Genomic DNA, 27,429 nt, shown 5'->3' on the forward strand with positions numbered 1-27,429 from the left:
TTATTATTTTTAAGTGCACTTACAAAAGTTTTTAAAGTTAAAAAAATTTTTTTGTCTCAGTTTTTTTTTAAAGATTTTATTTATTTATTTGACAGTCTCAGTTTTAATTTCTAACTCAGAAAATATCAACAGATATAACCCATATTAAAAAACTCTTTGGTGTTTGCAATAAAATTTAAGAGTATAACATCCTGAGGCTATATAGTTTGAGAACTGCCAGTCTGTCCCTCCATAGTATGCCAGGGGTTCCATACTAGCACACATCTTAACAGACATAACAATATAGTAATTAACAATAGTTAATAAGAAATCCTGAGAGAAATGTATGTAAAGACACACTAATGTTTGTTATTTAATTGCATGTCTTACTTGGAAGTTTCAGGTAAGCCAGCTGACAGTTCCAGAAACACAGATAAGTAGTAACCACGAACAACTCCATTTCCATCCTTAAAAAAAGGAAAAAGAGTCAATTATACTTCAATAACTAAAAAAAGAGATGTTACACAAATACAAACGCTAGATCAACTTAAATGTAAAAAATTAAGCCACAACCAAACACAGATTAATCTCTCATATTTGGATTGGGAAATACTTCTAAGTTTAAAAGCAGAGATAATAAAAAGACCAACATATTTAAGTCTGTAACAATTTAAATCTCTTGTACATTAAAAAAAACAACAAGAAAATATTAAGACATTCAAACCAAGGAAAATGTCAAGAAGTGTGATAAGAGGTAAGAGTTCTAACATATACAAAACTCTTAAATACCAGCCTCCAAGAAAAATGAAAATACCAAAGAAAAATACAAAAAAAAAAAACAAACTCTACTAGGTATGAGACAAAAAAATATATATACATATAAGACCAAAAATGAGTAAAACAGAAAAAAGTAACACTTGATGTTGAAAGTAATTAAATATAATTTCTATATAATGTCTATATGTTAGGATTCCATATAAAAGTCTGTCTGAAAATTCTTAATCTTAGGAAACAAACTGAGGGTTGCTGGATTGGGGGGTGGGGTGGGAGGGATGGGGTGACTGGGTGATAGACACTGGGGAGGGTATGTGCTCTGGTAAGCGCTGTGAATTGTGCAAGACTGTTGAATCACAGATCTGTACCTCTGAAACAAATAATGCAATATATGTTAAGAAAAAAAAAAGAAGATAGCAGGAGGGGAAGAATGAAGGGGGGGAAATCGGAGGGGGAGATGAACCATGAGAGACGATGGGACTCTGAAAAACAAACTGAGGGTTCTAGAGGGGAGGCGGGTGGGAGGATGGGTTAGCCTGGTGATGGGTATTAAGGAGGGCATGTTCTGCATGGAGCACTGGGTGTTATGCACAATGAATCATGGAACACTACATCTAAAACTAATGATGTAATGTATGGTGATTAACATAACAATAAAAAATTTTTTTAAAAAGTCTGTCTGAAGATTAAGAAGTTGTGTAAATTTCTGTTACAGAGATGTTTAGAAAGATACTAACTCCCCTCTCTAATTCTCCAGTACTTTGCTCTTATGCCTACCTTTTTAAATGACTATCATCATTGTAACTACATATATAAACATGTTTCCCCAACCAGACTATGAGGACTGAGGGAAGGTTTCTCATTATTCATCTCCAGTGTCTACTGGGATATGACCACAGAGGAGTACAAGTACTTATTAACCCCTTCATTTCTAGGCTGCTTTGCTCCAAAAAGTCCTAAGGAAGTTTTCAGGGTTAGACAAGGTGGTTGTTCAATAAACACTAAGTAATAAACGAATCAGTTAAGTGAAAAAAGTCAGAAACAAAAAATTATATATTGTATGATCCCATTATATGAAATTCTGGAAAAGCAAAACTATAGTGACAAAAACAGATCAATGGTTGCAGAGGTGCTGGGAAGGGAAAAAAGGGATTAGTTTAAAAGACGAATTAGATAACATTTGGGAGTAATAAAAATCATGACTGTGGTAATCATCATATGACTATATATATTTGTCAAAACTTGCCAAAATTAGTAAATTTTATTGAATATAAATTATATCACAAATTACACTCATTTTAAAAATCAATTTTAAAAAGTTGTTATAATTTGGGGCACCTGCGTGGCTCAGTCAGTTCAGATCTGACTTTTGATCTCAGCTCAGGTCTCTCAGGGTTGTGAGTTTCAAGCCCTGCACTGGGCTCCACACAAGGTGTGGAGCCTACTTAAAATAAATAAATAAATAAAAATTAAAAAATAAAATAAAAATCAATAATCCTTGTTCACATGGCTGGATTTTTTTCTTCTTCTAAATTATGCTACTAGAACAACTTCCCTGGAATAAATTAATAAATAATAAAAAGGAATAAACATTTTTTACTTCTGATCTTTACCAGCTAACATTAGAAATTTCTTTTTGATTTTATTTTTATCATAATTTTAAGGAAAATGTTTTAATAGCTTACGTACATGCCAGCTACACCTCTAACAAAATACTAGCTTTAAGATTTTTCAAAAGGTAGAGGATTCTAGGGCGCCTGGGTGGCTCAGTTGGTTAAGCAACTGCCTTCGGCTCAGGTCATGATCCTGGAATCCCGGGATCGAGTCCCACATCGGGCTCCCTGCTCAGCGAGGAGCTTGCTTCTCCCTCTGACCCTCCCCCCTCTCATGTACTCTCTCTCATTCTCACTCTCTCAAATAAATAAATAAAATCTTTAAAAAAAAAAAAAAAGGTAGAGGATTCTATTTTTTTAGATTTTATTTGTGAGAGAGAGAGAGAGAGCCTGCGCACACACAAGCAGGGGGAGCAGCAAGCTCCCTGCTGAGCAAGGAGCCCGATGCGGGCCTCGATCTCAGGACCCTGGGATCATGACCTGAGCTGAACGCAGACGCTTAACCAACTGAGCCACCCAGGCATCCCAAAAGACAGAGGATTCTAGAAAGATTGCAGCAATGGCAACATAATTTATGCAACTCTCTAAATCCAAACAGAAAACAAACAAAAATAATTGGACAGAAAACACAAAAGCTCACAAAAAACATTTACAACAAAACTAGATGACAGATTATCTCCACAACCCCCAAAATACAAGCAGATAAAGATTATCAATTACAACCATTAAGACCTGTATGACATAAACATCTGCATGGGAGAAAAGACAGGGAAGCTATGGGGCATCTAATGAACCAGGTAACAGAGAAACCACAAAATGGCAAAGAGCCACTGAAAAGCCTCACAAACCAAATACAATAGCTGAAAATGGAATGAGCTGCTCAATGGATTACCAATGGAGTACAAGGGAACCTTACATTAAAAACTCTGAGAATTAAATGCAGTCAGGTCACTCTAAACTCTTGTAAATGAATATAGAGGGCCTTTCAAGACAGGCCCTAACACTACAAAGAAAGTGCGAGAAGTGAAATAAAAAGTAAATAGCAGAGAAATAATAAAAACAAAGGAAGGAGAAGGGCAGAGCTAGGACATCTCTCAGAAAGCAAGGCATCATATTTATTTTTGATTGCCTTATCGCCCACTGGATATCGCCATGCAAATGAAATTGGATCCCTACTTTATGTTCAAAAATTAAATAAAAATGGATCAAAGATCTAACTATAAGTCCTAAAATTACAAAACTTCTTAAGAAAAACATAGAAGAAAAGCTTCATGACATTAAATTTGGTAAGGATTTCCTGGCTATGAAACCAAAAGCAAAACAAATTGAACTACACCAAAATTTAGAACTTCTGTGCATCAAAGGTTAAAAGAATTAAAAAGGAACCTACAGAATGGGAGAAAATGTGTGTAAAACATATATCTAACAAGGGGTCAATATCCAGAATGTATAAAGAAATTCTACAACTGAACAACAACTAAATTTTCAAATGGGCAAAGGACTTGAGTAGACATTTTTCTGAACAAGATATACAAATGGTCAACAAGCATATGAAAAGATGCTCAATATTAGTAATCAAGAGGGAAGCACAAATCAAAACCAAACTATTACCTCATGCCCATCAGAATGGTTACTATCAAAGAAACGGAAAACAAGTATTGACAAATACAGGGAGAAATTGGAACCCTTGTGCACTGTTGAGAGTGTTCATCAAAAAAATTAAAAACAGAATTATCATTTGATCTAATTCCACTTCTGGGTATACAGCCAAAAGAACTGAAAGCAGGATCTTGAAAAGATATTTGCACACCCCTGTCCACAGCAGCACTATTCACTATAGCCAAGAGGCAGAAGCAACCCGAAGTGTCAATCAACAAATGAATGAACAGAGACACCCGGGTGGCTCAGCAGGTTAAGCGTCTGCCTTTGGCTCAGGCCATGATCCCAGGGTCCTGAGATGGAGTCCCACATCAGACTCCTCGCTCAGCAGGAAGCCTGCTTCTCCCTCTGCCTGCCACTTCCCCTGCTTGTGCTCTCTCTCTCTCTCTCTCTGACAAATAAAATCTTAAAACAAACAGATGAATGCATAAACAAAGTGTAGTACATACACTGGAATGTTTTTCAGCTTTAAAAAGAGAATTCTCACACATGCTATAAAGTAGATGAACTTTGAGGGGATTATGGAAGTAGCCAACCACAGAAAGACAAATAGTGTAGGATTCCACATATATGGGATCTCTAGAGCAGTCAAATTCACTGAAACAAAAAGCAGAGTGGTGGTTATCGAAGACTGAGTGGAGGGACAAATGCGGAATTATCGTTTATTGAGCAGAGCGCTTCAGTTTTGAAAGATGAAAAAGTTCTGGAGACTGGATGCACAACAATGTGAATATACTTAACAATACTACATGTACACTTAGAAATGATTAAAGGGAAAAAAATATGATATGAAAAAATAACACAAACCAGAATTAGAAAAACTCAGAAATGAGGTGATAGAACTAAGAATTAGAAATAAAAGATTATTTAAGAAATAAAGACTGAACTAAAAGAAACAGGAGAGCAAGTAAGCAGAAGAGTTTTTATCTTAAATAAGTGAACAAAGGAAAATTTTTCAAATAGAAAAATTTGAAAATTTCAAAAAGAAATAAAGAGCTAGGAAGATTAGAGAGAAAGCAATACTGAAGACAGGAAAAGATTCAAAATACAGAGAATACAACAAGTCCCAAGAACAAAAACCAAAGAAAGGAACATAATAAATACTTAAAACTGTAATTAAGGAGGGAAAAAAAAAGATCTAAATCTACATACTCAAAGGGCTTACCATGTAATAATGACCCAAAACAACTAAAACATATAATAGTAAATTACTAGACTTAAACAAAAGATTATTTGGGCACCTAGACAATATTATGGAATGCCTTTTAAGGATTAGTTTATAATCAGACTTTACCTATAGAAAATTGAATTACATATTTGAGATACCCAATGACAGAAAACATAAACTAAGGATTTTATATCCAGCAATACTGGCTCTAGAGTGAACAGTTAAAACACAAACTGTTTTCAAAACAGAAAAACTCAGAGAACAAGATTTGGACATCAAAACTCCTATCTAATGTGGCAAAAGTGGGGGAACAAGGGAGTATAAACACAAAAAAATTTTTAAGCAGTTCTCTGTAATCAAATTGATGGTAGAATTAAGAGTTCCTATCCTGAGATATCTGTGTCTATAAGGTAAAATAAAGCAAATGAGTGACTGATCATGAGATATTCTATTATTTCCAAAGGATTCAAGAAGTAGGATTCCTAGAATGGAAGGAGACATGGTGTAATATAAAAAGATTAAGTAAAAAACACTCTATAGTCCTGAATTTAAACTGTAAATGTGAGCACTGACTCAAGGGCTATTTTATCTTTAAAAAATACATACATGTATCAAAAAAAAAACCCAATATTCAATTATATAGCAATTTTAAAGTGTTCAAATATTTTTTCTCTGCTGAGATCCCTGGAGCTTATCCAATTCAATTTTATCCATACTCCCATCCAGTTTTTCTCTAACTATACTCTTTGGCCTAAAAACAAACAAAATAACAAAAAAAAAAACCCTATAATGTACATGGCTAATAATGAACTCTAACGTAAACTAGGACTCTGGGTAATAATATGTCAATATAAGTTCATCAACTGTAACATATGTACCACTCCGGTGTAAGCTATGTTGATAATGGGGAAGGATGTAGGGCCAGGGGGCATATGGAACTCTCTGTACTTACCACTCAATTTTGATGTTTAACTTAAAACTGCTCTAAAAAATAAAGTCTATTAAATAAATTTTAAATAAATAAATAAATGCAGATTTCCCCCTTAACAAATACCCATATACATTTATCTATGTATTTCCTACCTCTGTTCACTAAGGAGGCCTAGAAACTGTGACCAACTTGGTAGAAATAAGCATCCCTATCGGTCTGGTCTTGAAATACCATTTCCCCACTAACAGGAATCAGGGCTCTTTGAATAAAATGGCCAATTTCAGATATGGAGTAGGAAATGGACAAGATGGCTAGAATATCTTGCCATGGAAGAGAACAAGAAAGGTAACTACTAGAGTCACTGCTAGGGACTTTTAGGGTCAAAGTGACAAAGAAGCCAACTTAAGGAGATTATACATATATAAATCTATGAGTTCATAATGACATTTATTGATCACGTCCAGAAAATAACAGGGAAAACTGGTAAATAACAGGAACAAATCCTGTTTCTTCTTTATGAACTATAATAGTGGGTAGCCAAATAATAGATAATGGGAAGAATCTCTTAGAAACATATCTCTATAAAAGTACTGCAATTAATGAAAAACAATAAAATGAGAATATCACTATTTTACAACTCCCAGTGAATTAAGATATAGGCAATGAGCACTGATAGCAGCCAATATCACAAAAAGAGATGCAACTAGGTATGATGTGATAAAAGAAGACAATACTGCTTATACCCTTGCCACCAGAATCAACTATACATCTCATCATGCCATTACATCCAGCTGCCAATTTACAGAAAATACGTAGGTCAAAGAAACATACTGAAATGCACCATGAGTATGTAATCAGCATACATGTATTTTTTATAGCTTTCCGTATCTATATTTTATTTTTATTTAAAAAATGATTTTAGGGCACCTGGGTGGCTCAGTTGGTTTAAGCAGCTGCCTTCAGCTCAGGTCATGATCTCACAGTCCTGGGATTGAGCCCCATATATTGGGCTCCTTGCTCAGCAGGGAGTCTGCTTCTCCCTCTGTCCTTCTCCCTGTTCGTTCTCTCTCTCAAACTAAAATCTTTAAAAAAAATAAATAAAAAATAAAAATAAAAGGGGCGCCTGGGTGGCTCAGTCGTTAAGCGTCTGCCTTCACCTCAGGTCATGATCCCAGGGTCCTGGGATCGAGTCCCGCATTGACCTCCCTGCTCCGTGGGAAGCCTGCTTCTCTCTCTCCCACTCCCCCTGCTTGTATTCCCTCTCTCGCTGTGTCTCTCTCTGTCAAATAAATTAATAAAATCTTTTAAAAAATAAAATAGAAATAAAATTAAAAAATAAAATAAGAATAAAAAATGATTTTTAAAATAAGAATTTTAGGGCGCCTGGGTGGCTCAGTCGTTAAGTGTCTGCCTTCGGCTCAGGTCATGATCCCAGGGTCCTGGGATCGAGTCCCACATCAGGCTCCCTGCTCTGCGGGAAGCCTGCTTCTCCCTCTCCCACTCCCCCTGCTTGTGTTCCTGCTCTCGCTTTGTCTCTCTCTGTCAAAAAAATAAATAAAATCTTTAAAAAAAAAAAAAAAAGAATTTTAAACATTTCTTCTAAAGATAAATATCTTCTTAGAAGCGAGAAAATTCACCAAGGTCAAGGTTCATACTGTTCACACTGAACTCATTTTTTTGGTACACTTAGTAATATACCCTATAAAAAACCATAATATTGTCATTACTTTAGTTCTTTACTCCACTAAAAAAGTGAACCAGGGAGCATCTCTCTGTTATATGGGATGCTGCCTAATTCATGAATTGCTTAATAAAACCACGGAAATTTTCAAATAAAAAAAAAAAGTGGGGGCACCTGGGTGGCTCAGTCAGTTAAGCATCTGACTCTTAATTTTGGCTTATGGTTATGATCTCAGAGTCATGAGACTGAGCCCCATGAAGGACTCTGCACTGAGTATGGAGCCTGCTTGAGATTTTCTCTCTGCCTCTGCCCCTCTACACGCTGCTCGCTCTCCGCCTCGCTATCTCTCTCAAAAAAAAAAAAAAAAAAGTGAACCAGTATGCTACAGAACCCTGAAAGAAAGACCTTGGTTTCAAAATTTATTAGAAACATTAAAAACTTACTGGGTAAACTTTCAGCCTCCAACAAAGTCCTGAAACTTGAAGAGGTGGACTGTAAACAGGGTCTGCTCTCTGACGCAAAGTGCTGAAGTAAAAGAAAACCAACCAAATTCCAAGATCAAAACTGTTGTGAAATAGCAACAGGCAAAATCAAACTCCAAGCACTTTATTTGTTACTTATTTGCAGTCCTAAACAAGTAAATGAGGATGACTGAACAAATCAAGATTCTACTGTATAAATTTAAATATACTTACATTCTGAAACAAGAGAAAATGTAACGATACTGAAATATTCAGCAGTATCTTTTCACTTTCAGGTTTTAAAAAACCCCTCAAAAAAACAAACAAACAAAAAAAACAAACAAACAAACAAAAAAACCCCTCAAAACTGCGACATTCAAGGGGCACCTGGGTGGCTCAGTCAGTTAAGCATCTGACTTTGGCTCAGGTCATGATCTCAGGGTCCTGAGATTGAGCCCCATTTTGGGCTCCATGCACAGCTGGGAGTCTGCTGTCCCTCCCACCTGGCTTTGTGCACACACGTGCATATGCGTGCTAATAAAATCTTTTTTAAAAAACCACAAAACTGTGACATCCAAGGGAAAAGGAAAATATAAAAATAAGACTAAGTGTCCTGAATTTAATTACCACCTCAACAAGCAGTCTTTCACCATAAAAGAAAAAAATAATGTTTCTTCCTCACATCCTTGTAGTACAATTATCTTTTTTTAATATGGAAAAACTTAAAAAATGTGCTAAATCTTAATATATGTGGGGATATCCTCAGAAAGTTTATATTTTAGCCACAAAATTATCCCATAAAAAAAGACAAATGGGAAGGGGTATAAATTTTCACAGTTTGGCCTTCTATCGATGGTTATCAACTCCTGGAATTTCTCTCCCCAAGGAAAGGCCTTTGATTTTGTGATTCTCCATTTCCAAACTGTCACTGAAGACAAGTTCCTTAAGACCTCTGTGTTTTAAGATCCTTGCTTCTTATCTTAGAGAAAAAGCAGTAAAAGCTAACAAAATAACATGTAAGTTACTAAACCTACAAATTTCTTACAATTATGTCCTCTCATCCATAATTTCTCACTTTTAGCTAAGATAAATGGACTCAAATGGACTTCTTCCCACTCCTCTTATTTCTGAGGATAGGTGGCAGGTGTCAACGACCTTAATAATCCCCGTCATCCCTCCTTAGCAAAGGCTAAGTGGACCCTCTTCTTTAAAAAAATGGTTCCTTTTCCCAGACTACAGAAGCAACCTGCCCTGAAGATATGATACAACTCAGACAAATGACCTATATGTTTCTAATATTAAACTTGTTTCTTCTAAGATTACATACTGAGTGACCCAGTTCATTAGGTCTGTATCCTACCCGGGAATGATACCTCCCTGGCTCTTATGTATACATACAGAAAACCTCAGTTGTCAAAAAACTCTTACCTGAAATTCTCTAAAACAAAAGTTGCTGTATCATAAGATGGTACTAATTCACTAAAAAGAAGCAAAAGGCAAAAAAATTATTTGGCTTATTAAGTTTAAACTTTCATTTAGTTAAAAACCAAAGTTAAGTCCCTTGGTAATATCTTAAAAATGCTGTTAAAACTAAGTCCCTAAGAAATATTTTTAAATCCTTACTAAAGTAAACATTAAATCAAATGAATTCATAAACCATCAAAAGGTGACATCAAAAGTTCACAATTAGAGACCCAACAAATACTTTATAAAATAGCTGGGTTTTTTTTAGAGGCAATATATGATTAAGTATTAAAATAAACATAAGAGACTTTCAAAAGTACTCATGGAAACAGGAAAAGGAAGAAATGGGTGCTTAGGCTGGGAACCTAAAATACGAAACAAATATAAACAGGTTTAATAAAGTCAAAAGAAAACAGCAAAAGACATCACAATAAATCTCCAAACTTCCTTCTCTAGAACAAATTATGAGGAATATTGACATTCTTAAATACTTTAAATTCTCAATTACTAGCAAATAAATCTATTATCATTTTATAGAATAAAAATACATAATCACGTGGGGGCAAACAGAGTGGATGAACACATTAACAGTTTCTTGGCAAGGCAAGATTACTGCAGGCAACTCTAGTTCCATACAGTCTTCTCCAAAGGGAACTGAACTATATATATAACACAACCACAGGATATACCCTTAGATCATGTGAACAGTCTGTAGCGTTGTCATTCAAACACCTCAAAAGTTAGAGTCAGTAAAACATTTTTGATAAAGATAAACAGTTATGATAAAAACATGATAAATACCATCATAGACAGTATTATAATATACAGTACTTATATTTAATAAATAAAATTATAAATTTACCAAAAAGATATACCGCAAGCCATTTCACTACATTCTCAGATATATCTTCTAAAGTTCAATTCATGAAAATTTGTTATTACCAAAATAAGATATAACATCCACAGCATTTTCATTGTGATGGTCCCTAAAGAAGTTAGTGATTTGCCAGTGAAAATACAGCATAGATTTAAAAATATATGATTGGGGGGGGGCGCCTGGATGTCTCAGTCAGTTGAGCATTTGGCCCTTGATTTCAGCTCAAGTCATGATCTCAGGGTCGTGAGACTGAGCCCTGCGTCAGGCTCTGCACTGGATGTGGAGTCTGCTTGAAATCCTCTCTCCCTTTGCCCACCTCCCTGGTCCTGCGAGTGTACTCTCTCCAAAATAAATAAATCTTTAAAAAATATGTATTATTTTTTATTTTATGGTAAGTATGTACAGATAAACAGCTCGTTATCTTTTTCATAGTAAGTAGATGAAGTTTGCCCTGCAAGAGTTAACTATATAGCTACTATCTTATTATTAAGCACCCCTAACCATATCCCTAGGCAGCTGTTTCCTTTTCTTAGAAGACTCACATTCCTCATTCCCAGATGTTTGCCTGGTTAATCTTTACTATTCCTTATTAGTCACAGACCACTACTGGAGGTCTGCTCTAACTTCTCTCCATTATATGCTCTCCTCACACTCAATATAAACAAACCCCAATTAGTAGGACCAATGTAATTAGTACCTAGGAAGCCTACCTGGAACCACAAACCTAATCAGAGATCCAAGGAAGTCTCCCCAGGATAATTTTCAAATTTGGTCAAGTCATGATATGCTTTTGGCTATAATTTCATGCAACTTCCAATCACACCAGTGTTGGTCAGTTCTCTCACCAAATTCATAGCATCTTTAACAATGTTTTTTCCACCATATCCTTAATATCCAGCGTGATACATTTCCTTTGTTGTTGTTTTTGCTGTAAGACCAGACTACTGTTGTCATATTTTTATCAGCCATTAAGGGTCAAAAGGGTCCACCAAGGGCGCCTGGGTGGCTCAGTCGGTTGGGCGACTGCCTTCGGCTCAGGTCATGATCCTGGAGTCCCTGGATCGAGTCCCACATCGGGCTCCCTGCTCGGCAGGGAGTCTGCTTCTCCCTCTGACCCTCCCCCCTCTCATGTGCTCTCTCTCAAATAAATAAATAAAACCTTTTAAAAAAAAAAAAAAAAGGGTCCACCAAAACACAAAATAAGTAGAAGGAAATGACATGTTTAACTCAGAACAGCAGGGTGGAAAGCTTAGGAGCTAAAGGACTAGAATAGATTGCTAAAGCTCACTAACCAAGAGAGCATAGTACATCTGCCCTAGCTCTCACTTGCTGAGAGAAAATCACATTCAGAGCACAGAAAACATTTACCAACCATAGGGTATTGTGATATACTACATATGTATAATTTTTAGGGAAACTTTTTGAAAAATAACATCATTAACAAATTAGTGCTATGGGGCAGCATTAAGCAGGACGCATTATACAGGTGACTCTTGAACAACATGGGTTTGAATTGTATAGGCTCACTGATATGTGGATATTTTTCATACAGTGCAGCAAATGTATTTTCTCTTATGTTTTTCTCTTCTCTAGCTTACTTTATTGTAAGAATATAGTATATAATACTTACAACATGCAAAATAAATGTTAATCGACTTTATGTTATCCATAAGGCTCCTGGTCAACAGTAGGCTATCAGTAGTTAAGCTTTTGGGGAGTCAAAAGTTATATGTGGATTTTTGAATGCTCAGGGGCCAGCATCCCTAACTCCCGCATTGTTCAAAGGCCAACTGTAATTGAGTAACAAATATTAGATTTTAATATACAATTCTCTATTATTTAACATGGAATGTATACCCTCTTCCATGTCTCCTGTGTGGCACCTACAACAGTACTAAACATATAGATGGTTTTAAATAACACTGTACTTGTTCAGTAACTTTATTCTCCATTGTGGCTCCACCATGAATCATCAACCAATGGAACTTAAAGCAATCCAGTTCCATGAGAACAAAGCTTAGGAACATTCACCACTACCTTTGCACAACTAAAATTTGATCCGTAACTTAATGTCAACAAATGTTGACCTTTCTTTTTTTTTTTTCTTTTTAATTTTATTTATTTATTCATGAGAGACAGAGAGAGAGAGAGAGAGGCAGAGGGAGAAGCAGGCTCCCAAGGAGCAGGGAGCCCAATGTGGGACTCGATCCCAGGACCCTGAGATCATGACCTGAGCCGAAGGCAGACGCTCAACCATCTGAGCCACCCAGGCGCCCAAATGTTGACCTTTCTTATTTGGATCTCTCTCTACTATGTTGATTCAATGCATCAACAGATGAACACCTCCTTCCTGGATACTGCAGCCCACAAACTGAGTTTCTATTAAAAACTACAGTTAAGTTACAAGTCAAAATTTCCAGTAAGGCAGCAATAAGCTTTACTGAAGACAGAGAGGGTCCTAAGGCGAACTTTATCCATGGGAAGCTCCTTAATTGTCATACTTTCTTATTTTTTAAATTTTTGGTGGTTTCCTCTTTACTGATGTTCCTCCTACCTTCTTCCCTTGCTCCCTGCCTTCCCAATTTCAGTCCCTTCCATCTACACCCAAAAAAGAAGGTAATGAAAAGGAAGGGATGGTTGGGGTTCTGGGCCACTTGGGCAATTAGGGAACAGAAAGCAAAATAATCACTGGATGTAAGAGAGATTTGACAAGAAGTCTAATGCAGAGGTGCCTGCTTAATGAGCCGCTGCAAGCAATATCAGCATAGCTTATCTATATCTACAGTTCTCAAACTTTAGTGCAGGATTACTCAGGATGCCCAAGATTCATTTTCTGGACACCACCACCAGATTGGCAGGGAAGAGGCCTGGGAATCTGCATTCTGGACAAACACTCCAGCTGGTTCTGGTAAGTGATCCATACACCATACTCTGAAATGAAAAACATTTACCTTTAAAACCTACATTTCATTCCACTGGTGATGGAATGGTTCAGAAAAGGTATTCTTTAAAACTGAAATGACTAACCGGTTTATCAAAAAGGCAGCCTTGGGATACTGGTGAACATCCTTAGTTCACCCAAATCTACTTAAAGATAGCAAATACCAAGTCCTTTTAATAATATTCTTAATATTCTTCTTGATTAAAATAGGAGTATTATACCTGGTTTGCTACCTCAGAGAGAAATGAAGACTTATCATTCAGAACTACCTGAGTTCTAGTTGTCAAAAGAATTTTCCCTTCTGTTTATAGGACTGTGGGTGGTCCAGTTATGCCAGTGATTTTAAACCAGGGACAGTTTTGCTCCCAGGAAGCATTTGGCAATGTCTGGAAATATTTTTGTCACAACTGTGAAGGGAAAGGTGCTACTGGGATACTGCTAAACATCCTACAATAAACAACATAGCTCCCTCAACCCCACAAAGAATTATCCTGATCAACAATAATGGTTGAAGAACCCTGGCTTGCACTATACAGTCTAGTACCATCAATGCCCTGTGGCCATCATAGGGCATCACATATTAAAGAAAAAAGGCAGTTAACCATATAAACATTTTTAAAACAAAGGCTATTTCCTAAAGGTACCACAGCTCTCAACATACTAGAAAAACCTGGCAATATTCCATAAGCCATCTTTAAAGTCTAAGATGGACAAAAATCTCTCGTTCCAATATATTTTTATCTGAGGCAGTGGTTTAACCTCTCATCATAGGAATCAACTAAGGAAATTTAAAAAGAAAACAATACAAATGTCTAGTTATACCCAATGTTATGGACTGAGTTGTGTCCCCCAAAATTTGTACATTGACGCCCTAATCCCCAATGTATTTGGAGACAGGACCTTTACGGTGGTAATTAAAGTTAAATGAGGTTATAAGGGTGGGAGAGACCCTAACTCAATAAAGCTCATGTCCTAGAAGAGGAAAAGACACCAAACACTGATCTCTGTGTTTGAGAGAAAAGGTCTTTCCAGGCTGCAGGGAGAAGGTAGCTGTCTGCAAGTCAGCAGGAGGCCTCATCAGAAATCAAATGTCTTAGCACCTTGATCTTGGACTTCTTGCTTCCAGAACTGTGAGAGAATAAACTTCTGTAGTAAGTAACCACCCAGTCTGTGGTATTTTGTTACGGAAGTTCAAGCAGACTAAGATTTTATTTCAAATGACCTGAGGTATGAGCCAGCACTGGTAATTTTCAAAAGAATCCCAACTGAATATACAGCTAATGTGAGGAACCACTGCTCTAACGCCACATGCTTGAAAGAATATGCTGTTCAAAAGAATTCTAAGACTGCTCCAAATAAAAACTAAAAAGATGCACAGAATGCAACCAACTGTTTCCTCCCACTACCTTTTAGGATATGAAGGTAACATCATGTCACCTTCAGAATCTTTTGGCATTTCATCTGTTTTCTGAGTTTTGCTTCAGACAACATATATGTAAGCAATACAGTCACTGTGTAATGAGATATAAGTAAACTCAAAAGGTAAATAAAAGAATGAACATACTACATCATGGATGGACCTTGAGAGCATTATGCTAAGTAAAATAAGTCAGAGAAAGACAAATACCGTATGATCTCACTTATGTGTGGAATCTCAAGAAGGGGTCAGAAGGTATAAACTTCCAGTTATAAAATAAGTCATGGGGATGTACTGTACAGTATGGTGACTATAGTAAATAACACTGTACCGCATATTCGAAAGTTCCTAGAAGAGAAGATCTTAAAAGTTCTCATTACAAAAAAAATTTTATAACTGTTTATGGTGAGAGATGTTAACTAGACTTAATGACGTGATCATGATTGTGTCGTGACCAATTAATATGAAGTTACTGTCAGTTATACCTCAATTTAAAAAAGTGAACAGATACTAATGAAATTGAATTGGGATCAATTCACGTTCTACAGAAGGTGACACTCTAGGAAGAAACTAACTCCTAATTCAAGCTCCTCTCTTCACAATCAAGTGTAAGTCCACCAGTATTTTTTTAACCAGATTTACATGCACAACTCAAGTTCACCAGACCACATCATTATAATTAACACCCTAAAAAACCATGGAGTTAAGAAAAATAACATTCTTTTGAAACAAGTGTATGTATTTGCACATAAACTTCAGATAAAAAACTATGTCATACCTGGTAAAGTCTGGTGGAACAGGTGTGGTAACAAAGGATGCCATGGGCTTTCGATGAACTTGCTGAAACATCATGAGGATCTCTGAGCTCTTAGATATCAACTCACTCTTACTACAAGACCGCAGCTGTGTGAGGAAAAAAAATTGAATAAACAAAATTAATATTTAATGGCATCTCAAAATCCTTAACAAAGAATAAAAACAGAAATTATTTTGGTTAGGGGCGCCTGGGTGGCTCAGTTGGTTAGGCGGCTGACTCTTGATTTCAGCTCAGGTCATGATCTGGAGGCCCTGGGATTGAGCCCCACGTCAGGGTCCACTCAGAAGGGAGCCTGCTTGAGGATTCTCTCTCCCCCTTTCCCTCGTCCCTCCCCACTGCTCGTGTGTGCTCTTTCTCTAAAATAAATAAATCTTTAAAAAAATTATTTTGGTTATGTGCTGGAAAAAAATGTGAGATAAAAATAGAATGACTTTCAAAGTGTTCTGAGAGTTAAACTACATAGGATCTAGGTTATTTCCATTCTAACGATGAAGTCATTGAAGAAGTGTATTTGATTTTTTTTTTTAAAGATTTTATTTATTTATTTGACAGAGAGATAGAGAGAGAGCACAAGTAGGCAGAGTGGCAGGCAGAGGGAGAGGGAGAAGCAGGCTCTCCACTGAGCAGGGAGCCGGATGTGGGGCTCGATCCCAGGACCCCAGGATCATGACCTGAGCAGAAGACAGCCGCTTAACGGACTGAGCCACCCAGGCACCCCGAAGCGTATTTGATTTTAATGCATTTTTCTCTCCTTGAAGCTACCACAGATATATTTTAGACTGGCACAGTGAAGCTATTATGTATATTAACAAACAAACCTCTATAGGTCAATAGCCTTCAAACAAGAATTTCTCAAACTGCATTCCAGGAAGGAGAGAAATGTTAAAATGTAACAGACCCAAACAAGTCTTAACCTACATCAATTTGGAAAACACCACTTTATGTAGTGCCAAAGGTAAAACTGAGAAATTCAACTTTAATAAGTGTGGTAGTTAAAAAGACTTTCTATTCAAGACAACCAATCTGAAGTCTTAATTCTGCCATGCACTAATTATATGACTTTCGGAATCTGTTTATCTGTAAAACTGAAATAGTATCTGCTGCTGCTTGCTTGTTACAACAATCATGAAGCCGTAAGTGAGAAAGCTTTATAAACTGTTATAGACTAAATTGTGTCTCCATCAAACTCCTATGTTAAGTTCTAACCCCTAGTAGCTCAGAGTGTAACTATATTTGGAGATAAAGTCTTTAGAGGACACAGAAAGAAAGTAGACATCTGCAAGAGACACCTTAGGGGAAACCAAACCTGCCGACGCTGATCTCGGACTTCCAGCCTCCAGAACTATAAGAAAGTACATTTCTCTTGTTTAAGCCTCCTAGTCTGTGGTATTTAGCTATGGATGCCCTATCAAATTAATATACTATCAAATGCCATATAAATGATGTTCATAACACTCACTACAACTAGGTTTGTATCTTTAAAATGATGGTTGTTTAGGGGCGCCTGGGTGGCTCAAACGGTTAAGCGCCTGCCTTCAGCTCAGGTCATGATCTCGGGGTCCTGGGATCGAGCCCCACATCGGCTTCCCTGCTCAGTGGGGAGTCTACTTCTCCCTCCCCCGCTGCCACCCCTCTGGCTCGGCTCTCTCTCTCTCTCAAATGAATAAAATCTTAAAAAAAAAAAGTTAAAAAAAATGATAGTTGTTTATAGCTCACAAAGAATAATATGACTGGTATCATATGAAAAATATCAAAACTTACAGCTTGTATTCAAATATTTATTGAATGCATATTATAAATATCCTTCCTTGATCCCATTTCCTTCAAAGATAATTCACTGAACTTAAGTTTATTATTGCTATACATGTATTTCCACATTACGTGTTCAGCAATGTTCTGTTTTTAGACTTTATATAAATACTATCAAGCTATGTCACGATGTAGCCTACATTTTCTACTTACTGCTGTTTGAGATTTGTTTATTGATATTTATAAACCTACGTATTTCAGCAGTTTTAAAGAGAATATCATTGCATGTATATAGCATTAAGTTATTTTTCTCTGTCAATGGACAACTGGGTTGTTTCCCATTCTTCATTATTATAAGTAACTCAGGAGTAAAGACCCTTGTGCACAGTTCCTGTACACAGATGCAAGTTTCTCACATTATGTCTTGATATAGGACAAGAATCCCAACTTTTTTTTTTTTTAAATCCAGGAGTATGGTGGCTATTTGGGACCCCTTGTCTTTCATATTAATATTGGAATTTTACCAAATTCTGAGAAAATTCATGTTGAAATAAAGATGGAACTACACTTGTAGAATGATATCAAGAGAACTGTACATTGGGAATATTGAACTTTCCCCTAAATATACTGTAGCCCACAAAATGTAATAGGCTACATTATTAAACATAACTATTTTATGTGTCATTAAGAAAAGAAAGTCAATAAATCATGGCTATATCAACTGTTAAGACACATCCCATTTCAAAGATGGTATAACATATATCTGAGAATTAATGAAATACAGGATACTTCTTCATTCAATTCTTTCTTGTTTTATAATAGTGTCTACAAAGATCTTCAACAGGGGTGCCTGGGTGGCGCAGCTGGTTGGCTAGGCGTCCGTCTTCAGCTCAGGTCATGATCGATCTCTGGGTCCTGGGATAGAGTCCCACATCAGGCTTCCTGCTCAGCAGGGAGTCTGCTTCTCTCTCTCCCCACTCCTGCCCCTCCCCACTGCTCATTCTCTCTCTCAAATAAACAAAATCTTTAAAAAAAAAAAAGGTCTTCAACGTATTTTATTAAACTTATTCAAAATTCTCCGTTTTTATTACTATTATCAGTGGGATTTTTTTAAATTAAGTTTTCTAGCTGATTATTCCTGATATATGAAAACACTATTGATTTTTAGGTCTTGATTGTATAACCAGCAACCAAGATTAGCTCACTAAAAAGGTGTAAGTTATATACTTTCTATGTAGATAACCACATCCTCTGCAAATAACCCATTTTATTTCTTCCTTTCAATATATTTATACTACATTTATTGTCTTAATTTAATACACAAGACTGGGGCCTGGGTGGCTTAGTCAGTTAAGTGTCCAACTCGTGGTTTGGGCTCAGGTCATCTCAGGGTCATGGGATTGAGCTCATGTCAGGCTCCACGCTCAGTGGGGAGTCTGCTTGAGATTCTCTAAAATAAATAAATCTTTTAAAAAAAGAATACACAGGACCAGTACACTCAGAAATGAAGCAATGATAGGAGGCAACCCTGGATTCTTTATCAGTCTCAAATTTTACCGTTTAGATTGTTTCCTATAGACCTTTAAATTAAAGTTACTGTAGTTCCCTTTTATTCCTGGTTTGCTAAATAATTTGGCCATGAATGAGAATCAAATATAATAATATTTTTAAAATTATTATCCTATTAATTTCTATTTATATATTCATGTGGTTTTGCCCTTTAATCTCAAGTTATAATCCAGAAGATTTTTCTGATAATGAAACATTCCTTTCATTCCTTTGATTGACCTTGCCAGGCTTGTTGTTTTTTTGTTGTTGTTTTTTTTTGTTTTTAAAGATTTTATTTTGCAGAGGCTGCTGGGAAGATGGCGGAGCAGCACGTCCCTGGGCTCACCTCTTGCCACGTGGCTGCCTTGAGAGCACCCACATCGGCATAAATAACCCAGAAAGCAGCCTGAAAACTGGCAGAACAGACTCTCCGCAGCCCGGCATAGACAAGAGGCCACACCAAAGCAGATCCACCCCCTCCGATCGCTCTTGGCAAGATCCCATCAAAGCGGTGCCACAAGCCTGGCAGTGCGCACGCGGCACAGACAAGGGCCAGCATCACTCCAAAGTGAGTCCTGCCCCAGCGAGAGGGGAAGATGATCACACACCAGTCTGACTGTGACCCCAGCAGTGGGCTGGGGGCAGGCAGTGGGTCTGACTGCAGGTCCCACCCACCAACAAAAGCTTCTCAGGGGACGACACAGGGACAGTGCCTGAAGTTTGGTGCTACTGCATCTCTGGCAAATGCCTCGTCTGACTCAACTCAAGCCCAAGACAGCCCTGGAGCAGCCCACCACGGGCACCAGACTCTGCCCACAACAGGCAGAGAGCCATCACAGACAACAGGACTGAAGGCAAACACATCCTAGCCACAACGGTAGGACACCCCTGGAGCAACACACATAGGAGACAGCCCCTGAAGCACCAGGTTCTGGGGAACAGACATTGCACTGCAGGACCTCTTCTTCATAAAGCCACTACTTTCAAGTGCAGGAGACGTAGCTGACTTTCCTAACACAGAAAAACAGACAACACAAGAGACAGAATGAGGAGACAGAGGAATATGTCCCAAATCAAAGAATAGGACAAAATCATAGCAGGAGACCTAAGCGAAACGGAGGTAGTATGTGTGATAGTGAATTTAAAGTAACGCTCATAAAGATACTCACTAGAATTGAGGAAGGACTGCAGGACCTCCATGAGACCCTCCACCAAGAGAAGACATAAAAAAGAACCAATTAGAGCTACTGGCCTCACTAAATGGAAATAAAAATAGACCATCTGGAATAAATAGCAAGAAAGAGGAAGTAGAAGAAGGGATCAGCCACCCGGAGGACAGAGTCATGGAAAGCAATCAAGCTGAGCAGATGAGAGGGGGAAAAAATACACAAAATGAAAATAGACCCAGGGAACTCAGCAACACTGTCAGGCATAACAGTCGCATGATAGGGATTCCAGAAGGAGAAGAGCGAGAAAAGGGGGCAGATCTGTCTGAAGAAATAATAGCTGAAAACTTCCTGAATCTGGGGAAGGAAAGAGAAATCCAGATCCAGGAGGCACAGAGAGCCCCCAACACAACCAACCCAAAGAGGTCTGCACCAAGACACAAAGTAAATAAGATGGCCAAAAGTAGCGATAAAGAGAGAATTTTAAAAGCAGCAAGAGAAAGGAAAGCAGGTACACACAAGGGAAACCCCATATGGCTATCAGTGGGTTTTTCAGCAGAAACTATGCAGGCCAGAAGAAAGTGGCATGATAAATTCCAACTACTAAAAGGAAAAAATCTACAGCCAAGAATACTCTATCCAGCAAGGCTTTCATTTAGAATAGAGGGAGAGATCGAGTTTCCCAGAAAAACAAAAATTAAAAGCAAAACCAGCCACGTCCCTGTCACACACGATGCCATCAGCCTGTGGGTCCCAAATTCACAGTCCAGCCACCCTCCTGCCCGAGTCAGCACGCACGGCCTGCCACCTGCTAAATGCCAAGTCAACACGCCTTCACCTCAGATTGCCAAGGGCTCAAATTGACACTCTTCCCCTCAAATTCCAGCCCCTGTGCTCAAGTTTGTGCACAAAAGTGAGCATAATTATAACAACAGAATGAAGCAACCCAAACATCTATTTCTGTGGAATACAGAACGGATAAAAGGAGAGTACTAGGCTGAGAACATCTCCAACAAGCACATCAAAAGAACAATACATACTTGGGGCGCCTGGGTGGCTCAGTTGGTTAAGTGACTGCCTTCGGCTCAGGTCATGATCCTGGAGTCCCGGGATCGAGTCCCGCATCGGGCTCCCTGCTCAGCGGGGGGTCTGCTTCTCCCTCTGACCCTCCCCCATCTCATGCTCTCTCTCTCTCTCATTCTCTCTATCAAATAAATAAATAAAATCTTTAAAAAAAAAAAAAAGAACAATACATACAGCATGATTCTGGTTTAAAAAAAAAAAACAAAAACAAACCTGGGAAGAATAAAACAAGATGAAACCAGAAGGGGGAGACAAACCATGAGAGACTTCTTAAGCATAGGAAAGAAACTGAGGCTTGCTGGAGGGGAGGTGGGGGGGGGATGGGGTAACTGGGTGGTGGGCATGAAGGAGGACACGTGATGGAATGAGCACTGGATGTTGTATGCAACTGATGAATCACTGAACTCTACCTCTGAAACTAGTAATACACTATATTGTTAATTAATCCAACTTAAAATTTAAAAAAAGGAACCCCCCCCCACAAAAAAAAAGATTTTATTTTAAGTAATCTCTACACCCAATGTAGGGCTCAAACCCACAACTCCAAGATCAAGAGTCACTCCACCAACTGAGCCAGCCAGGCACCCTGGTCTTGCTTCTTTTCATAAATATCCTACTGATTTTTGTCTGCTAGTATATTTTTAAGATTTTGGCATTTCGTTTTCAATAAAACTGAGCTTTAATATTCCTATATTGTTCTTATGACAACTGGTTATTAATGTTACATTGTTTCAAAGAATGGTATGTAGTACTTCTGTATTTGCTAAGAAAAAATTACTTATGATAGGCAATACCTAAAGGCAGATACTTAAAGATTTGGTAAAAAATTTCCATTAGTCTGGGGCGCCTGGGTGGCTCAGTTGGTTAAGCGACTGCCTTCGGCTCAGGTCGTGATCCTGGAGTCCCGGGATCGAGTCCCGCGTCGGGCTCCCTGCTCAGCGGGGAGTCTGCTTCTCTCTCTGACCCTCCCCCCTCTCATGCTATCTCATTCTCTCTCTCAAATAAATAAATAAAATCTTTAAAAAAAAAAAATTTCCATTAGTCTGAATTTTATGCCTTTTGAAGCAGACTTATTACCAATAAAATTCACTTAATGTTTCTTGTTTAAATTATAGACATTCTAGGGGCGTCTAGGTAGCTCAGTCAGTTAAGTGTCCAACTCTTGATCTCAGCTCAGGTCTTGATCTCAGGGTCATGAGTTCAAGCCCTGCACTGGGCTCCACACTGGATGTGGAGCCTACTTAATAAATAAAATAATTAAATTAATTATGTACTCTTGAGTGACTCTTGATAATTACAATTTCCTAAAAATTATCCTCTTCATGTAGATTCTACCTCAATAAAGTTGCTCATACTTGTAAAGCACATAGAACACTGTCTGGTATATAGTAAATACTATGTAAATATTTACTTTTAAAAATTTTTATTATTTAAATTTCTACTGTATTTGTAGTCCAATTCTTCTTCCCAATATAATATTAGACACTTCTTTTTTCTCGATAACCTTGCTAAAATATCTATTTATGTTTTTCAAAGATCCAATATTAGGTATGCGGATACTCCCAACTATTTCACGGCACTCTCTTCCGTGAATTTCATCAATATCTTCACGATTTCTTTCCATTTTATGCTTCTACACTATTGTTCCTTTATTGGCTTGTTCAGTTGAACACCTAACTCATTTATTCATAATTTTCTTAAACTACATTTTAGACTAAAAGTGTCCTAAATATTCCTTAGCTATGTCTGGTTATTTTAATGATTTATCATTTCTTTCTTTTTAAAAAAAAAAAAGTTTTTTTTTTATTTGAAAAAGAGAAAGCACGAGCGGAGGACAGGGAGGAGAAACAGGCTGCCCACTGAGTAGGGAGCCCGATGTGGGGCTCAATCCCAGGACCCTGGGATCATGACCTGAGCCAAACACAAAAGCTTAAAAATGACTGAGCCACCAGGCACCCCAATAATTTATCATTTTTTTTTAAAGATTTTATTTATTTTATCTGAGAGAGAGAGAATGAGAGAGAGAGAGAGCACATGAGAGTGGGGAGAGTCAGGGGCGAAGCAGACTCCCTGCCAAGCAGGGAGCCTGATGCGGGACTCGATCCAGGGACTCCAGAATCATGACCTGAGCCGAAGGCAGTCACTTAACCAACTGAGCCACCCAGGTGCCCTAATTTATCATTTCAATTGCAATGTCCTCTTTAGCTCAGGAACTATGTAGATGTTTAACACCTCAGTGCATATTTACATATATATGATTTTTAAAATAATGCTTTCATTTTTGATGTCTACCTTAACTATACTTTGGTCACAGAACATGTTCTTTATATAAATTTCTGAAAGTTCTTAAATTTCTGAAAGTTCTTCAGACTTCTATATACCTTAGTATATGATCAAGTATTGAAATGGTTTCATATGGACTGAAAAAGAATATGTATTCTCCATTTCTGGATTCAGGGTTCCACACATACCTTTTAGAGAAAACAACTTAATTTTTTCTTTTTCAAATATCCTCTATTCTTACACCTTTTGTTAGTTGGTGCTATCAGTTTATTAGCTATTTAATCACTCACTATAGTGATTTTATCAAAATCTCATAATTCTGTCAGTATCTGCTTTTTATTTTGAGTTTATCCTAGAATACAAAATCATAACTGTCTTACCTACTTTTTAAGGTAGAATGTTCCCTTTTGTCAGTGTTACTTTTCATCACTAGTAATGCTTTTCCCCCCACTTTAAATTCCTGATCATTCCCTAGATCTAGGTCTTTTTTAAATTTTATTTTATTTATTTATTTGAGAGAAAGAGCATGAGAGGGCAGAGGGTCAGAGGGAGAAGCAGACTCCCTGCTGAGTCGGGAGCCTGATGTGGGACTCGATCCTGGGACTCCAGGATCATGACCTGAGCTGAAGGCAGCTGCTTAACCAACTGAGCCACCCAGGTGCCCCCCCCGCCCCGATCTATGTCTTATTAAGTAGATCACTGTGGGATTTTTTTTTAAAGTTCAGATTAATCCATATACTCAAGATAAAAGAAAAAAATACTCAAGGGGCTCCTGGGTGGCTCAGTTGTTGGGCGTCTGCCTTCGGCTCAGGTCATGATCCCAGGGTCCTGGGATCGAGCCCCGCATCAGGCTCCCTGCTCAGTAGGAAGCCTGCTTCTCCCTCTCCCACTCCCCCTGCTTGTATTCCCTCTCTTGCTGTCTCTCTGTCAAATAAATAAATAAAATCTTAAAAAAAAAAAAAAACTCAATTCAAAAATGACCAAAACAAGGAACAAGAAACTGATAGGACAAACAGCAAGATATTAGACTCAAACTTCACCATATCAATAAGTACAATGAATGTGAACATCTTTAACATCCCCGTTAAAAGTCAAAGATTGTCCAACGGGATTTAAAAGACCAGAACCAATTGTATGCAGCCTACAAGACACAGACTTTAAATATTTAGAAACAAATACATTAAAAATAAAATGTCAGAATAAGATATATCATAGTTAAAGATGAAGTGACTTTTTGAAATCAAATAGATTTCGAAGCAAAAAATGTTATGAGGATAAAGAAGGTCATTTCACAGTGATAATGGGAACAATTAATCAAGAGAATACAACAATCCTAGATGTTTAGGACCCTTATAGTATGGCTTCAAAATACATGAAGCAAAAACTGATAGAACTGCCAAAAGACAAGACAAATACACAACTATTGCTGAAAATGTCGACAGCCCTCTCTCAATAATAAAACAAGTAGACAAAAAATTCACAATATAGTAGACCGACACAACATCACCCACCACCTTAACCTCAAGACATTACAGACTATCAGAAAATCCCCCCAAATATTTGGAAACTAAATAACATTTCTGAAAGACCCATGGGTCAAAGAATAAATCACAAAGGAAAAAAATATTCTGAACACAAATGTCTCAAGTCAACAATGCCAACTTCCATCTTAAGATTTTAGAAAAAGAGCAAATTAAACGCAAAGCAAAAGAAAGAAAACAATTAGATCAAAACAAACATCAATAAAATAGAAAACAAAAACAACTGAGAAAAACCAAAAGCTATGTCTTCGAAAACATCAACAAAAATAGATATCCTCTAGCTAGACCAATCAGGGGAAAAAGACACAAATTACCATTATCAGGAAAGAAAGAGGTGATAACACTGCATTCTACAAATATTAAAGGATAACAAGAGAATATCATGATTTTTGCACCAATAAATTTGGCAAATTCAAATGAAATAATTCCTTGAAAGACACAAACTACCAAAGCTCACTCAATAAATGAGTAATATAAGGGCACCTGAGTAGCTCAGTCAGTTAAGCATCTGACTCTTGATTTTGGCTCAGGTCATGATCTCAGGGTTGTGAGATTGAGCCCACTCTGCACTAGATGTGGAATCTGCTTAGGATTGTCTCTTCCTCTCCCTCTGCCCCTCCCCACCCCACAAACTCGCTCTAAAAAAAATAAGAATAAGAAATAAGTAATATAAACTGCTCTATATCAATTAAAGAAATTGAATTTGTAGTTGAAAACCATTCCACAAAGAAATCAAGGCCCAAATGTCTTCACTGGTGAACTGTGTCAAACCTGTAAAGGAACAATACCAATTCTACACAACTTCTTCCAGAAAACTGAAGAGGGCATAGTTTAAAATTCTTTGAGGTCATCATTACTCTAATAATGAAGCCAGAGAAAGATACTTTAAGAAAAGAAAATCACCGTCTAATATCCCTCAGGCACAAAAATTCTAAACAAAATCTTAATCAAATCCAATAATGCATTAAAAGGACAATGCATTAACCAAATCAGGGTTTTTATCCCCAAAAGTACAAAGCTGGTATAATATTTAAAAAAAAAAAAAAGTTAATGGGACGTCTAGGTGGCTCAGTTAAATGTCTGCCTTCAGCTCAGATCATGACCCCAGATTCCTGGGATGGAGCCCTGCATCGGGCTCCTTGCTCAATGGGAAGCCTGCTTCTCCCTCTGCCTGCCACCCCCCCAGCTCATGCGCACGCGCTCTCTCTCTCTCTGACAAATAAATAAAATCTTTAAAAAAAAAAAAAAAAGTTAATCTATTTAAAGAATGAAAAAAGAAAACCATATGATAATCTCAATACATGCAGAAAAGGAATTTGACAAATCCAACATTCATTCCTAATGAAAATTCTCATCAAACAGGAAAAGAATTCCAAAATCTGATAATGAATATCTACAATAGGGGCGCCTGGGTGGCTCAGCTGGTTGAGCATCCGACTCTTGATCTAAGCTCAGGTCTTGATCTCACAGTTGTGGGTTTGAGCCCCACACTGGGCTCCACGCTGGGCATGGAGCCTATTAAAAAAAAAACAAATCAACAATAAACCCACTGCTAACATCATACTTAAATCAACACAATACTAGAAGTTCTGGTCAGTAAAACCTGACAGGGAACTAAATAAAAAGCAAATCAAAAAGAAAACTGTCTGTATTCAGAGATAACAAGATTATCTACAGGCAATCCCAGGAATCTACAAGATAGCAACTAGAACCAATAAATTTAGCAAGATTGAAAGATACAGGATCAATATATAAAAATCAATTACATAAGCACAAGAAATCAGAAATTAAAATTTTTTAAAAACACTACTATAGCATCAAGAATTTTGAAATACTGAATAAATCTGACATAAAATGTGAAAAACTTGTATCCTGAAAAGTACAAAACACTGCTAAGAGAAATTATAAAAGACCTAAATAAATGGAGTCTTCATGAACAAAGACTCAGTATTAAGATGTTACATCTTCCTAAATTGATTTATAGATCCAATGCAATTTCGATCAAAACCCTAAAAGTCGGGGCGCCTGGGTGGCTCAGTTGGTTAAGCGACTGCCTTCAGCTCAGGTCATGATCCTGGAGTCCCGGGAGTCCCGCATCGGGCTCCCTGCTCGGCAGGGAGTCTGCTTCTCCCTCTGACCCTCCCCCTCTCATGCTCTCTCTCTCTCTCATTCTCGCTCTCAAATAAATAAATAAAATCTTTAAAAAAAAAAAAAAAAAAACCCCAAAAGTCTTTGATACAAATTAACAAGCTGATTCTCAAATTCATATAGAAATGC

The 27,429-nt window shown here is 37.4% G+C and overlaps 1 protein-coding gene across 7 annotated transcripts in view; it reads right to left on the reverse strand.

Annotated features, from left to right (window-relative positions):
- TRIM37 (tripartite motif containing 37) overlaps positions 1-27,429 on the reverse strand; it is a 141,846-nt gene that overhangs the window by 58,065 nt on the left and 56,352 nt on the right. For all 7 annotated transcript variants that reach the window (XM_081806033.1, XM_081806031.1, XM_081806027.1 and 4 more), the window contains 4 exons: positions 15,744-15,868; positions 9,695-9,745; positions 8,249-8,330; positions 370-446 (listed from right to left, as the gene is read on the reverse strand). In XM_081806033.1, coding sequence (XP_081662159.1) covers positions 370-446; positions 8,249-8,330; positions 9,695-9,745; positions 15,744-15,868 — 335 coding nt within the window. The remainder of the gene's footprint in view (positions 1-369; positions 447-8,248; positions 8,331-9,694; positions 9,746-15,743; positions 15,869-27,429) is intronic.

The sequence above is a fragment of the Leptonychotes weddellii genome, chromosome 15 (genome assembly GCF_054177405.1).
Source record: "Leptonychotes weddellii isolate Sample4059 chromosome 15, ASM5417740v2, whole genome shotgun sequence".
NCBI classification, from domain to species: Eukaryota; Metazoa; Chordata; class Mammalia; order Carnivora; family Phocidae; genus Leptonychotes; species Leptonychotes weddellii.